The sequence below is a fragment of the Stenella coeruleoalba genome, assembly GCF_951394435.1.
Source record: "Stenella coeruleoalba genome assembly, chromosome: 1".
NCBI classification, from domain to species: Eukaryota; Metazoa; Chordata; class Mammalia; order Artiodactyla; family Delphinidae; genus Stenella; species Stenella coeruleoalba.
In genome coordinates, this window is record NC_137169.1 from 8423860 (window position 1) to 8439229 (window position 15370).

Here is a 15370-nt window from a genome sequence, read left to right on the forward strand (position 1 = left end):
GGAGACACACAAGTTAAAAACTATTAATTATGTTCTTGATCCAGGGAATATAGTTAATGACTTTTGTGTAGACCCCATACTGATCTGCTTCCCCACAATTGATGGAACCCCAGGACACTATTCCTCCCACAAACCATTTCTGTGTCTCATTATGTAGAAACACTAATGCCCCCCCACTGTCGCCTTTACAGCTGTCCTTGCCCCCACTTTCTAAACCAGCACAAAGCATGTTGTCAGTTACCCTTCCCCCCGGATAGGACTTCTTTGCATATGCCGCAGTACAGTTTTGATGGTCAACAACTGGTATGTCAACAAACATTAGATTTCTGGCAAGAAAACCCCTTTGGGTTAATCCCCATCCAGATGCAGTTCCAATATCATTGGTTCTCATGAAGCATTCGGCTTCTTTTCTTGGCAAACAAATAGGCATGATGTTTCTATTTAATACAACTTTGTTCTTCAATTTAATCAATGCTATGTCATTATCGTAACCAGCATTATGAGTGTAACGTTCATGTATAAAAATGGCCTCGGCCCAGGCTTGTGTATAATGAGGTGACAGTCTCTTCAGGGCACCCATTCTAATGTCTAGGGAGGAGGCGTCTCCTCTTTGCTCATATACAGCATGAGCAGCTGTTAGGATCCAGTTGTCATATAGAAGTGCACCTGCTGCTACAGTTTTACCTAATAACAGGGCTTGCCAAGGAAAATCGCCAAGCTTTGCATTTTGTCCTCCATATATACGACCTTCTGTGGTACGGGTGGATATTCCACAAACTGGGGGAAAAAAGATGTATAGAGCCTTTATAGAAACCCGATGGTGTTTTTTCTCCAATTATTACCACTTTGGAGTTGTGTATATGTAATGTCAACCAAAAATTGTATCACATAATTTGGTGGGTGTCCACCTATACAGGCAAGTGAGACTGCTTAAAACACTGTTCAAAGACCTGATAAAACCATTTGGTATTTTTTAGCTCTGCAGAAAATGAGGTGAGTGAAAATTAACTTTTAGAAACTGATTTGTTTTGGTAAAATAATTTGGTCTTGCAATTGGGAAAATATTTAATAGGGCGAACAGGAATTGTCTGAGCTGACGTGCGTAGGAAGTGAAAAATAACCTTTTCATTGCTTCTGTTTTCCTACTTGTAAAATGGGGTATTTACCATGTAGTTCTGGGAAAGCAGAAACTAAGGTCACTATCATAGGATTTGCAGAATTACTTTCACCTTTGTACATTAAAATGTTTTTAAAAAATTAGAATGTTGCAGTTGTAGCCAGGAACCTTCAGGTTCAGAAATTATTTTGGGTCTAGTTGTTTCTTCCAAACACTAAACTTTATTATGTATTGCTAACTAAATATGCTCATAAATGTAGCAAATATGTTTCCTGTTGTGGCAGAATACTCTTATTAAAGCTTACAAACATTGTTGTCAGCTAAGATGCAGGTTTTTAAAAAAGACTAATTTAAGCCAAATAGCACAGGGGTGATGAGTATATTATTACCTTTCTGATTTTTTTTTTTAAGCACTCAACTATATCTTCAGAGCAGATTCTGGTAAAGCATTTTTTTAAGTACCGTTAAAAGGCAAATTGCATTAATGTTTAAAAACTAGATGTCATTGAAAACAATTGCTTAGGGAAATAATGAGGTTATTAGCTTTGGGTTTTAATAGCATTTTTAAAGAGAAGAAATCATGTTTATAAATGTATAAATGGTTCAAGATAATTTTAAAAATCATTTAATTTTTTATGCTTGCCTAGTTGTAAGGTCAAAAATAATCAAATGACTGATACAGTCAGCACCAACAACCTCTCCATATGGAAGGGGTAATGAGAACATACTATTTGGAAATAATAAGCTGGTCTAAGAGCCAAGTGCTGAAGTTACATTTCTGCCTACACAGCTGAAGCACTACTTACTGTCTGCTACCCAGTTCTACTTTCCATCAGTTATGAATCTCGTGTATAAATGTATCCATTACCAGGCTCACAGACGGGGGGTGATTTTTCTCCTTTGGAGCTCGTCCAGAATCCATCAGCCTCACACACATATTTACCTGCAAATCATTGAAAGAGCAAAAATGTTTAACTGCATGTGCAAAGGTGGTTGTCATTTGCTTGAATACCCCCTCGAAAATGCAGATTCCTGAGCATCAGTGGGAAACAGAGGCGTCTGAATAACCATTTTACATGATTTCATAAATAGGAGGTCTCTGCATTACCATGTATGCTTGCAAAGTGGAAACCTTTTAGATGTGTAACTTGAATATGTATCAAGATCTTAAGTGCTTAATGATAAGGTTTTGACTTGTTAAATTAAACCATTTGGAATATATTGTGTGTTTGTAGTAGTCATTTACTAGATAAGATCTGTTTTCAGATTCTTGCAAATTGACATTAAAGTCACTTCAGCTATAATATTTCACTTCGCAGGTGGAAGAAGTGCCTTTTAATCTTTTGTCTAGCCTTAGCCAGAAATGTTGGCTAAGTCTGTTTTCAGATCATGAGGGCTTAGGTTCCAAATATCACCCACCCCCAACTTTGAACAATTTGCTTACCATCATCTGTTCTCATTGTGTAGAACTCATTACAGCGATATTTAACCACAGCTTTGTATATGGTCACCTCGGCACCCGTTATATAGTCCACTTGGCCACTGGGTAGGTCATCAGGAGGGCCACAGTCAACAACTAATAAACATGGGAGAGGGAAAGTCAGTTTGTACTTTGAATCCTAACATTAAAACGATGTGGAGACTGATAGTGGTTGTGCTGTGTGTTGTTATAACTTGAAGTCATATTCAAGATGGACATCATTTCATCTCTGAAAATGGAGAGAATCGCCTTAGTGTGATTTGAAAGCATCACTCTCATCTCTGTTCCTAACTAAATGGCTAGGTTGAAGTGAAGGCCCTAGGCAAGGAGTTGTATGATGCCTTCCCTAAAGGAAGGGAATTTGAAACTACTTGGACTTCTTAGCACTCACGAAAGAAAACAGCACAGGCTGCATGTGCCTATACAGTCTGGTTTGATGTTAAATGGTACAATTTGGTTAGCCTAAAAAATAGAACAAAGAAGACCGAAGAACTTGTTCTTATGATCCTTTCCCTAAGTTGACCTTTTTAGAAGACCTGGAAGTCATAATACCTTGAGTTTGGGTTAGAATTCACAACTGTTAGGACATTACTAATGTGACATAACCAATTTGTGAAACAAAGTGATACCAGTCTAAAAGTCATAGTTTTGTACACAGACATCTAAAAATTGTTGATGTACTTCTGTGGATTTTAAAAGGTAAATCGTTTTTAGCAACTTAATAGCAGTGTGTCTGGCTTTGTGTCAAGAGCGTTGTCTACGTTGCCTTAATTCTCCACAGATGAGATGCCCGTAACTACCCAGTGAAAAGTGGCAGAATCAGGGCTCTAACCCATACCTTAGTCCAACAGTCCTTCGGTGCCAGCTCTTTACTGGTTTTTAAACTAAAAGAATTGGTAGTAAAGAATTGGTAGTCTCACGGGAATATAAATTTTGAAATAAAAATATTCCCCTAGGAATTTCGTAGAAACCCTTGCAAAAAAATATGTGAAAGTAGGGACTTCCCTGCTGGTGCAGTGGTTAGGAGTCCACCTGCCAATGCAGGGGACGCGGGTTCGAGCCCTGGTCCGGGAGGATCCCACATGCCACGGAGCAAGTAGGCCCGTGTGGCACAACTACTGGGCCTGCGCTCTGGAGAACGCGAGCCACAACTACTGAGGCCTGCACGCCTGGAGCCTGTGCTTTGCAACGGGAGAGGCCACTGCAGTGAGGGGACAGCGTGCCGTGGCGGAGAGTAGCCCCCGCTCAGTGCAACTAGAGGAAGCCTGTGCACAACAACGAAGACCCAATGCAGCCAAAAACTAAATAAATTTATTTTTAAAAAATATGTGAAAGTATACGTACAGAGGTGTTAACTATGGCAGCGTATGTAATAGTAAACTGGAAACAATAGAAATCACATGAAACAAAAAGCATAGGTCCTCTGATGGAATACTATGCAGTCATTAAAAAGAAGGAGCAGCCCTATGAGTGCTTGGATTGTTGTGGAACGATAACCCAACAATGTTGGGGGGAAGAGTACATTGCAGTCAGATTTAGTTCAAAAGTAAGTGAGATATGTTAGTATAAATAGTATAGGAAATAAAGAGTAAGAAGGAATGGATCCCAGTGTCTTACAGGTAGTTTGAGGATTTGGGCAAGAGAGGCTTTCACTGTATATTTTTGTGAATTTATATGGTTTTTCCATTTAACACGTATCATAATTTTAAAAATATTAAAAATAAGGTACGTGATTCTTAGTTCACAAAATGGTAGTGAACACCATTATCCCAGTTTGATGCGTATATGCCCCTACAAACAGTAGCCTGTACATGTTTACATGTGTGATATATGTAATTGGAGGGCTATGCACCAAAATAACGAGAGTGACTATACTCTGATACGGCGGGATTATGAGTATTATAATGTTGGTAATTTTCTCTATTTCCCATCTTTTATGAGTATTTTATACTTAGAAAAATATTTTTAAATACCATACTTTTCTGAAGCAAATACTTTTTCTAGTAGCTTGGTCCTGTTTTAACCTCTTAAAAGTGCTCTGAGAGACTGAGGATGAGAAGCAAATTTGGAATTCAGGCCCTGATAAATCATTCTTTAAAAATACCAGAAGCAGCAATAGTAGCAGAAGCAGCTACAGGCGTTGTGGTCACACATACGTACTGCTGCACTCCGGCATCGGTTGGTCCCAAGATCCATCTGTCTGACAGACTGCAACAAATGATTTCAGGGGCCAATAACCCTAAAGAGGAATTGAGAAAATATTAATTTCCTTGTTTATATCAGGAAACCACTCCCCAAATCTCTGCTCCCACGATAGTTCTTCTTCGAGTGTTTCAAGAGATGCTCCCAAGGGGGTGATGCACCCACATGACTGGACACGCAGCCCAACTGCCTTGATACATGTGTGTACTTGTTGGTGATGTCACCTATGTGTGTGTATCAGTTTTAAAGATGTTGACCTCTGCAGCAGTTTATATTTTCCGCTTTCCACTTAATCCAAGAATACGTCAGATTTCTCACAAGTTCCTGCTGGTGTTCCACCATTTCTTTATGTAAAGTGCCAAAGGGTGACAGTCAAAAGTTTGGGGAAGATCAGCCTGATCAGACGTGGATGTGTCTGGATTTTTCTAGCCTGCGGCTATTAACTGGAGGAAAGTTATTTAAAATATCAATATTTCCAGAAGCTTCGCATGTGTGTCCTCAATCACTTTCCATTGCTAATATTTAGCGGGACATTTTTGACTTATTTAAATATTTTTCTAAAATCAGACTTTAAAATGAAAGCAGGTGGCTTTGACTGAAGCTTTATGCTTCGAAGGAGAGCAGGATGACTTCTTTTTTCCTCAGAAACTGAACAGGCTTGGGTCCAAGTTGCTGTGGAAAGAGCCCGCCGAGAAGTTTACAAGCTGAGCAAAGTGTCTCACTTTTTTGAGGGTCGGGGGCGGTTGTCCCTCCACAGGACTGGTTGCATAACCAGCTATCTTTTCAGTGTTATTGCTTTTTACCACTGGGATTCAGTGACATTTTGAAGAACATAAAGAGGGCATGTGAATCTCTAACCTGTGCCCCTAAAGAAACACACTAAGCATTTTTTGAAATTATCCTCCTTCTCCCTTAACAGTGGTCACTGTTTATAACTTTGCAGAATATACTGTTTCCAAGGGCCATTTAATTTTTTTGTGGGCCCAGGAGTTGTTTCATGTAAAGGTCATTTGACCAGGAGGAGCTTGATTTAATGCAAGGTGATAACACAGAGCACATGACAAACATTTCAGCTGCTTTACCAAGAGCTGCTGTAATGTGTGTGAACAGAGAAAAGGTGTTCATTTTAATCGCCAGCTTTCAAAAAAAAAAAAGAGAAAGAAAAAGCTTTTTTAAAAAGCAGAGTTATGGGTTTCCCTGGTGGCGCAGTGGTTGAGAATCTGCCTGCCAGTGCAGGGGACACGGGTTCGAGCCCTGGTCCGGGAAGATCCCACATGCCGCGGAGCAACTGGGCCCGTGGGCCACAGCTACTGAGCCTGTGCTCCAGGGCCCACGAGCCATAACTACTGAATCCCGCGCACCTGGTGCCCGTGCTGTACAGCAAGAGAAGCCACCGAAACAACAAAGAGTAGCGCCCCCCTCGCCACAACTAGAGAAAACCCATGCACAGCAACAAAGACCCAACGCAGCCAAAAATAATAAATTTAAAAAAAATTTTAAAAAGCGGAGTTCCTAAGAATAGAAAATTCTCTGTAGCCGTTTCTCTTAGCAAATGTATCATTTCTTTGAATTTTATTGTTTAATCATAGGCAAAGTAAACCACCATGCTGACAACAGCTGTTTCCCCATTTTCCTTTTACATATTTGCTGATATAAATATGTATTCATTCAAAAACCGTCATGATTGTGGTGCACTTAAACAGCTTTGTATTAACTTACTTGCAGAAGTTCGTAGCCCGACTCGCAGAAGACAAAGAAGCGGTCTTTCATGATGTATGTGGCCTGCACAGGGGAGATGTGGCCGTTAGGTGGTGCCGTCGGGTCAGGGCAGGGCTGAGCTGCGCAAGGAAACCAGATGTCGGGGGTTTAGCTGGCTCTATAGCAGCAAGTCTGAATTTAGCAATTAGAAGTTCTTGGTTTATAAATGAAACAACGTGTAAAGAGAGCTTGCCACAGTGGGGTGGAGTTCTTAAGATTTAAAACCAAAGGCAAGATTAAACTCTTCGCTGCTTATCGTACAAATTAGGATTTGTCTCCTGGCCTGGGCTTCAGCCAAAGTGATGAAAAGAAAGCCGGGAACGTGGTAAGGGAGCATGGTCACGGCAAAGGGAGCATCTGCTCCACGCCAGGGGCCTCACACACACTGCTGAAAACCGGGGGAGTGTAACTTGGGGGGGAAAGAGCTGGACAGCATGGGTTAAAATCACAGGAAATCCTCAGTTTCCTCATCTGTAAGCTGAGAGTGATAAGAACGTTTGCTCAGCTTCTAAGGCTGTTGCGAGGACCAAATGTGAAGCACAGAGGAAATCGCTTTGCTAATAAGGGCTGGGCAACAGGGGGTTGCAGCCAGCGAACCCTCACAGCAGCCCCTGTGGCTCAGAGAGGCACCGGGGCTCAGGGCCAGACTGGCACTCAGGAAGCCTCATACATCCCTCGTGAGCACGTGCCCACAGGGCTCACGGCTGGCTTCCACTTTGGCCCCCAAACCCTGGCCTGTTGTCACCCCAAGCCTTCAGCCAGTGCCCCATGGCTGCCCATCACCCAAGGCCACCCCTCAGCCCATGCAGGTCATTTGCCCAGTCCCCTGCTTCCTCCAGCAGCTGACCCCTGTGTCCTGCAGCGACTCTCAGTCCCAGGCAGGCCCCAGAGTCTCCCCTCTTGGAACCAATCTCCAGGGATGTTCCAGGTGGCCCTCTCGGGGCCAGGGCTTCCCGAGGCCACCTCATACCCAGGCCAGGGCCCTGCTGGCATTTCCCTTCACACACACCTCCAGGCTCTGTCCTGGCCCCTTCTCACCCACCAGCCTGGCAAACCTGACTCTTCCCTCTGACTCACTCTGAAACCAGTGCTTCAGTTTTAGAAGTTTTATTACTTCGACCCACAGGAAAACAAAAGGCTTTTAAAATATGAACAAGAAGCAAATGAAATGTTCCCAAAGTGCTGGTCTCTCCCCTACTGACCCGTCTCCCACCCTTTCCCACAGAGCTGGCCCAAAGGTTAATATCTTTCCTAATTCAATCTCATTTTTAAAATTACTCAACACCTCCTCCATGCTCACTCGGTGTCTTCTGCGTTAGCCCACTAATCCCCACCTTTCCAAGGAGCTTTGTCCTTCATTGGATAATTGCGACATTAAGTCTCAGAAAAGTTATGTTAAGAGGTTCAATGTCACATGGCCAGGAAACAGGATGCGTTACAGCCGGGACGCCAACCCGGGCAGTCTGACACCCAGCCTGCGCTCTGAGCACGGGCTTGGGGCCTTGGGTGTTTTGCTTTGGCGCTTCTCCAGCTCAGCTACTCTGTCTTTCCAAAAACATCCTGAAAGACCTGTTGGCTGAGAGTGGTGAGAGGGACAGACAGGTCCAGAGGTCAGTGCCCGAAGGTGGGGGGCTTGGACTCGTGCCTCAGGAGGTGGCACCACGAACTACCGTCTACGTCTGAGGGTCTGTCACGAGGAAGAGGTGGTGGAGGAGGGTCTGAGAGGCAGAGTGCAGACTCCCTGTCCAAACCCTCCATGTCAGGCGGGAGTCCCCATCTCTGCCTACCCCATCACACCCTCTTACAGCTCACACCAGGAAAGTCGGAGCCTCTGGGCTTTTGCACATACACTTCCCTTGCACTTGGAACACCCTTCCACCTTCCTCCAATACCTACTTGTCCTTTCAATCCAATCTCGTATGTTTCGTGTCCCAGGCCCCTTTTGTTAGCACCCGGCCCCTGCCTGGGCCAGGTCCCTCCTCTGGACTCTCACTGTGTCTGGTGCTCGGCTGTGCTTGTCACAGGGCTGTGGTCATGGTGCTGTGACTAGACTGGACTGACAGCAGAGGTATTACGTATTCCCCACACAGGGCCCAGTGCACATCCATAAGATGGATGGATGGATGGAAGGAGGGAAGGATGGACAGATGGATGTGCGTGAGGGGTGGCATGAACATGACTTGGCATAAGGATTATAGCTGTCCCGCGATGTCTGCGGGGCATTGGTTCCAGGAGCCCCGTGGATACCAAAATCTGCGGTTGCTCAAGTCCCTTATACAAAATGGCAGAGGGAACGCCCTGGCGGTCCAGTGGTTAGGACTCAGCGCTTTCACTGCCGAGGGCATGGGTTCAATCCCTGGTCGGAAAACTAACATCATCCCACAAGCTTCTCGGCCAAAAGAAAAAACAAGGCAGCGCGTCAGCCATCTGTATCCATGGGCTCTACATCCACCGGTGTGGGAAGCCAACTGTATTTTGAGCTGATTATCTTATGAAACAGCAGACACAGGAGAGACTCTGAAAACAGAGTAGAAAGCACCCTTTTCTAAGGGAAATTTACGTTTACAGAGGAAATCTCCTTTTGTAAGAGTGTCTCAGAACTCTGTACCAGGAGTAGGAGGACTAAATCACTAGAAACTCTTAAAGGAAAAGACAGAAATTTTTTTTTTTACTAAAATTAAATTTCAAAAGCAATAAAAAGAAGACAGTCTTTAATCTCCATAACGAATCTTACTCTTGCTTACCATGCTTTTCCTGGTCACCTCCTCACAACTGGACTCCCCTGTACCCTTTCTCTCTTTTGTCTTTAGCTGAAGATGTTTAAGCCTGAATTCTAAGCCACCTCTGAGACTCATTTTCCCCTGTGTTATCTCCCACGTATGCACGAGATCTACATGTTCATAAACTTGTGTCTTTTTCTCTCGTTAATGTCTCTTGTTCCCAGCCAAGAATTTGGAAGGGCAGAGGGAAAATTATTATTTCCTCCCCTACAGATGGAAGGAAGGATGGTTGGATGGAGGGGTGAATGGAAGAGGGGAGGGTGAGAGGTAGGGAAGGAGAGGAGGATGGCTGTTTGGATGGGTAAATGGGTAGAAGGAGGGATGGTTGGATGGAGGGGTGAGTGGAAGAGGGGAGGGTGAGAGGTAGGGAAGGAGAGGAGGATGGCTGTTTGGATGGGTAAATGGGTAGAAGGAGGGATGGTTGGATGGAGGGGTGAGTGGAAGAGGGGAGGGGGAGAGGTAGGGCAGGAGAGGAGGATGGCTGTTTGGATGGGTAGATGGGTAGAAGGAGGGATGGTTGGATGGAGGGGTGAGTGGAAGAGGGGAGGGGGAGAGGTAGGGCAGGAGAGGAGGATGGCTGTTTGGATGGGTAGATGGGTAGAAGGAGGGATGGTTGGATGGAGGGGTGGGTGGGTGGGTGGATGAATGGGGGGGCGACACTTCCCATAGGGGACCCCTGCCTCGCAGACGACCCCACTCAAACCTGGCCTGTCTTCTGATGGAGTTCAGGACACACTACCTCAAAATGCGGCACCTTGGCATGTTGACGATTTTAAGCTGGGAGTTTGAGAAAATGGCAGAAGCAGGAAGGTCACTCTGATTCCCCGCCCTTCGCCCTTCTTCCCTGAAGCAGGTCATAAGACCCTCAGGTGAGAGGTGTCTGCCCTACACCCAGAGGGAAGCCTTATCACCAAAGACAAAAGGATGCCAAGAACAATCCTAACAGGCCTAAGTTCCCCCACCCCGTTTTCCACCCTTGCTTCATATTCCTCAGCCTATCATACACCTCAGCAAACCTAGCCCAAAAGTGCACAGGTCCAGCTGTCTCTCTGAGTCTTTATTTCCTTACAAAGTCTCCTGTGCCACATAAAATTTACATGACATAAACATGTATGCTTTTTTTTCCTGTTAACCTGTCAGGTTGCTTTTCAGACCCAGCCAGGAACACTAAGAGGGTTAAGGAAAACTTTTCCCTCCCCCACCTTCCCAGGCCTGGCCAGGAAGCGTTCCATCCTGTGTGGCTCCTTGATGTTTCTGGAAGAGCTCCCTGCCGAATTGGAGCCCCACCTGCGCTCACCTGTGCTGTTGTAGTGGATCTTCCAGCCCGTGTGGTCCCCCGACTCATCGGTGGCAAAGGTGATGGTCACAGTGTTGCTCTTAGTTTCAATCCTGCGGGGCAACGTCTTCCCACAAAATGGGCCATATTCCTCCTTGTCTGTTTGAATCTGAAAGTGGAGAGGCCCCTGTCATCTCAGGACCTGCCGGGCCAGGGGGAGGCAGCGGCCAGGGGAACCAGACCTTCAGGGAGTCGTAGGGGCACTGGGTCTCAGGGTGCATCTCCACGTCAAAGGACTCCATGAAGTCCAGGGTGACACGGAACCCCTCCTCCAGGCGGATGCTGTAGGTGCAGCTGGAGAGTTTGGGGTACGGCTGAGGGTATCCAGGGCTGCTGAGCACCCCAGACCGGGCGGTGAAGACCTGGCCTGAGCACAGGGCTGGGGAGAGGGGAGAGGACAGGCGGGGTGAGCCAGGCGCAGGCGGCGTGGCTCAGGCCACCTGTCCACTGTCACATGCCAGCCCCAGAGGCATCTCCTGAGACTGAACGCCCCACCCAGTGGCTGAAGGGACAATTTAGGGAGGGGTCTCTCTGGCTTCCAGGATTTAGCTGAAACAAGTGACCCTTGGAGGTACATTCTCCAGGGGCCCCACTCACAACCCCAGGGAGGATGGAGGCCCTAAGCTGAGGCTCCTGGTGTGGGGAACCCTGGGCCAGAGTCACAGTTCCAGGGGTGCGGGGAGTGAGCCATGTCAGGGTCTGCCTGGGGGAAAGGGGCACCAGAAGTGAAGGGGACTTTCCTGTTCACAGGAATTTGGTGTGGGGAGGTGGCAGGAGAGGAGTCTCCCCTGGGCCCCCTCCAGGAACACTCAGGAAGGCCTCCCCTTGCCCACCTTCCCTGGGTCTAGGCTCTGCCCTGGGGGGCAATTGAGGGCAGTTCAAGTCCACACTGATCATAAGTGAGTCTGGTACCCACTTTCCCCAATGAAACAGCTGATTCTGCCTTTGCAAAGAGAATGTCTGTTGGCATCACTCGTAGGAGGGTTCTACCCCCCCATCCCCCAGGTGGCAGAGGTGGGGACACAGGCATTCCAGGAAGTGAGGAGTCCCAGCACTGCCTTTCTTCTTCCACGTGGCTGCTCCCCATGGGACAGAGGGAGTCACCCCCGGATGTGGGGGACCAACCAGACTGCCCATCAGTGAATCGATACCTCCTTGGGCCTCTCTGCTCGGGGTCAGACTCCCCCTCCCCAGCACACCCAGGATCTGAGGTATCCTCTGAACAGGAGGTGGACCCCAGGATGCTTTGAGCTCAGTCCTTGGATTCCTGGTGGGGGAGTAGCTAGAGCTCGGTTCCCCTGTGTGAGCCCCCTGCCCCTCTCTGGGCCTCGGTGCCCCATCATCAAAATGAGGGTGAGGACAGAGCAAGCCCCTCTGGCAAAGGAGCCTGTGGCCCCATAGAGGCGGCTCCCACCAACTAGGGCCCGTCGGGCTGAGGTGAGGGTGGGAAGGAAGGGGGTCCAGAGTGCACACTGCTGCCCTCCCCTCACCCTTCCCCCCCAGAGACACGCAGCAGGTGGAGGTGGAGCCGAGTTTATTGTTAGGTCCGTGGGCGGGGTCAATGGGGGCTGCAGGCTGCAGCGGTCTTGCCCGAGCCAGACCGGAGCCGGAGGGCAGGCTAGAGGCTCTGCTCTGGAAGAGAGAACAGAGACGGGGAGAGACACGGGGGAGGGCACTGAGCAGGGGAGCGGGCTCAGCACCAAGGGTGGGGGCTGCTCGCTCCCAGAGCGCCAGCTGGTTTTCTGTCCAGGCCCCCGTCAGGGGCGCAGAGGGGAGTCCGGGCCGTGGAGGCCAAAGGGGTTGGCCTGCTGGGGGCTGAACCGGCAGCTTTGAGCTGAAGTTTCATGGAGGGAAGCTTGTGTGAGGCAGGCCTAGGGCCCCCACTCCTTCATCCTGAAGCCCCCCAAGGAGGATGAGTCCTGATTGGCCAGGTACACAGTGAGGGCCGACCACATGCTCACCAAGTGAATGAGCTGAGGAGGAGTGAGAGTGAGCCAAGGACAGGGTGGAGGCAGGTGAGGAGCTGGAGAACGTGGATGGATGAGTGCTTAGGTGGGGGGATGGGTGGATGGATGGGTGGGGGGATGGGTGGGGGGATGGGTGGATGGGGATGGGTGGGTGGGTGGATGGGTGGGTGGATGGATGGATGGATGGGTGGGTAGTGGGTGGGTGGATGGTGGGGTGGGTGGATGGGTGAGAGGGTGGGTGGGTGGATGGGTAGGGGGATGGGTGGGGGGATGGGTGGGGGGATGGGGATGGGGGGATGGGTGGGTGGGGGGATGGATGGGGGTATGGGTGGGTGGATGGATGGGTGGATGGATGGGGATGGGTGGGTGGATGGATGGGTGGATGGATGGGGATGGGTGGGTGGATGGATGGGGGTATGGGTGGGTGGATGGATGGGTGGATGGGTGGGTGGGTGGATGGATGGATGGGTGGGAGGGTGGGTGGGTGGATGGGTGGGAGGGTGGGTGGGTGGATGGGTGGGAGGGTGGGTGGGTGGGTGGATGGATGGGTAGATGGATGGATGGGTAGATGGATGGATGGTGAGAGGGGACAGAAGATCTGAAAAGGAGCCGTCACCCAGGAGAAGTGTCTAGTGGACCAAGGCCAGTGGGCCCTCCAGTCGCCTGGGCAGAGCAGCTATGGCCTTGAGAAGCCAGCTGTGTCTTGGGGCAGGGTGGGGGCAGGCTGGGCACAGGGTCCCCCTCCAGCTGCAGCTCACCTGAGCAGGTGTGCTTGTTCCTGTGGAGAACATAGCCCATACGGCAGGAGCAGTAGAAGCCACCCAGGTGATTGTGGCAGTGGTGCTCGCAGGTGGGGGCCTCTCCTGGGGGCACCTGGCACTCGTCGATGTCTGGGGGAGGGGCCGGCAGGCAGTCAGCGGGGAAGGAGAGGGGACATCGCTGAGGCCTAGGCTCGGGTTTAGGGCCCCTCCAGTAACATGGCCTGACCTGAGAGGAGCCTCCTCTTGTCTGCAGGTGTCTCATGCCCAGCTGAGCGCTAGAGGCCCAGGGTCACTGCGACCTCGCTGCAGCACTTGGAGGGAGACCTAAATACCATCTTTTTTAAACCAATGACGGTTTAATGGTCCTGCTCGTGGTGACTAAGCTAGTGAAAGGAGCGACCGGCACGGGAACCCAGTGGGTGGGCCTCTATATGGGTTTCACCAAATTCTTGCAGCAGTCTCAGGATGAGCACAGAGAGGTTGAGCCACTTGCCCGAGGCCAACAGCAAGTCCCTGCAGGAGCCAGAATCTGAAAGCAAGTGCCAGACTCGAAGCCCAGAGGCAGACACCGCGCTCAGCCCAGTGGCACCCGTCCCACCTGTGAACGGGCTCACTTGGTCCTTGCATCACGGGGCCCACGAGGACGTCCTGGCTCAGCACCTGGCACTGAATGGGGCTCAGCCTAGAGCAGAGGTCCTGGCTGTTGCTGATATTTGCACTGCGGTGATGATGTCAGACCAGGTGGGGACGCCCTCCTGCTGGTCTGGCAGGAGTCCAGCCTCAGGGAGGCGGGCGGAAGGGAGGGCTGGTCTGGCCCAAGACAGTCCCCCCGCACCAACCGGCCTTCTCTCAGCTCACCCTCTGCTGAGTAGAAGGCCTCGAAGCCCGCGAACGGCTTCTCGTTGGAGTAGTCGGAGCGGAAGGTGACGTCGAGGCTGGAGCCCGGCGAGTAGAAGGTGGTGTTGCCGGGCGCCCGCTCCGTGTCCGTGCTCTCTGACCCGCACAGCGTGGCCAGCACCGTGGTCCCGGCGCTCAGCTGTGGGGTTGCGGGTCACGGGGGGAAGGCGAGACCCCGGGCCTGCCGGCCCTCCCGCCCGCGCTCCGAGGCCAGCCCCCGCCCCCGGGGGTCCCCGTGCCCCAGCCCGTCCTGCCGGCACCTTGACGAAGTCGTACTCGCAGAGGTAGGAGGGCTCCAGCTGGAAGTGAGTGAAGTAGAGGCGCAGGCGGTAGCCGGGGGGCGCCGTCAGGGCCCAGCGCTGCTCATGGTTGTTGGCATACGTGCCTGGGAAGCCAGGAGATGCCAGGCGCCCGAACACGGGCTTGGGCCACTGCGGGCCCGAGGACGTGGTGGCTGCCGAGCCCCACAGCAGACCCAGGGTGACCAGCAGCCTGAAGACAGCGCAGGGGAGGGGCGGTGAGGCCCAGTCTCACCCCTCACCCCCGCTGGGGAGACCCTGGGGGCTTCCACCCACCTCATGGTGCACTCGGCCAGGCCCGGTCTGGAGCCCCGGGGCGCCTCACCTTTGATCTGTTTGTCCAACGCCGGCCCTGCCCCCAGCCGCCCTGCCCCTGGCATTCTGGGAACAGACCCCATGACTCCTGCCTGCCCAGACTTCCGGGCAGGCAGGACAGGATGCTCCAGGAGCCAGGGGGCTGAACCTGGATGACAGCCAGCTCCGCGGACAAATCCTGGCTCTGTCCCTCACCCTGAACCTCTGTGGTTCCCCCGCCGTGTGTGACTTCCGAGGTCGCCCAGGGTCTCTGTGACAATGACCTCGGCAGCGACGGCTTCTAGGCGGAGATGGGGGAGGCACACACACACACCTACCTTTGCCTCCTGAAACGCTACGATAAGAGAGAAGAGAAAAGTCTTAAAAACACGAGCCCACGACGATGGGGAATGTGGGAGAGGAGGCGGCATCAACATTTAGGAAGCTGGGGAAACAGATGGACAGGTGGAAACAGCTCT

General features: G+C 50.4%; 1 protein-coding gene across 2 annotated transcripts; it reads right to left on the minus strand.

The window, feature by feature from the left end:
• Positions 1-13: 13 nt before the first annotated feature.
• On the minus strand, positions 14-14915 carry MASP2 (MBL associated serine protease 2; the record flags this gene model as incomplete). 2 transcript variants are annotated; one of them, XM_079933398.1, is made up of 11 exons in its annotated part: positions 14874-14915; positions 14559-14790; positions 14260-14437; positions 13399-13530; positions 10856-11052; positions 10635-10782; positions 6519-6637; positions 4758-4836; positions 2562-2693; positions 1986-2060; positions 14-777 (listed from the first exon to the last, which is right to left on the minus strand). In XM_079933398.1, the coding sequence occupies exons 1-11, from the start codon at positions 14876-14878 to the stop codon at positions 14-16; spliced, it is 2061 nt and encodes a 686-aa protein (XP_079789524.1). In that variant the 5' UTR covers positions 14879-14915. The 2 variants fall into 2 exon arrangements, with proteins under 2 accessions (XP_079789524.1, XP_079789523.1); XM_079933397.1 differs by lacking the exons at positions 14-777; positions 1986-2060; positions 2562-2693; ... (2 more) ...; positions 10635-10782; positions 10856-11052 and adding an exon at positions 12148-12305.
• Positions 14916-15370: the final 455 nt, after the last annotated feature.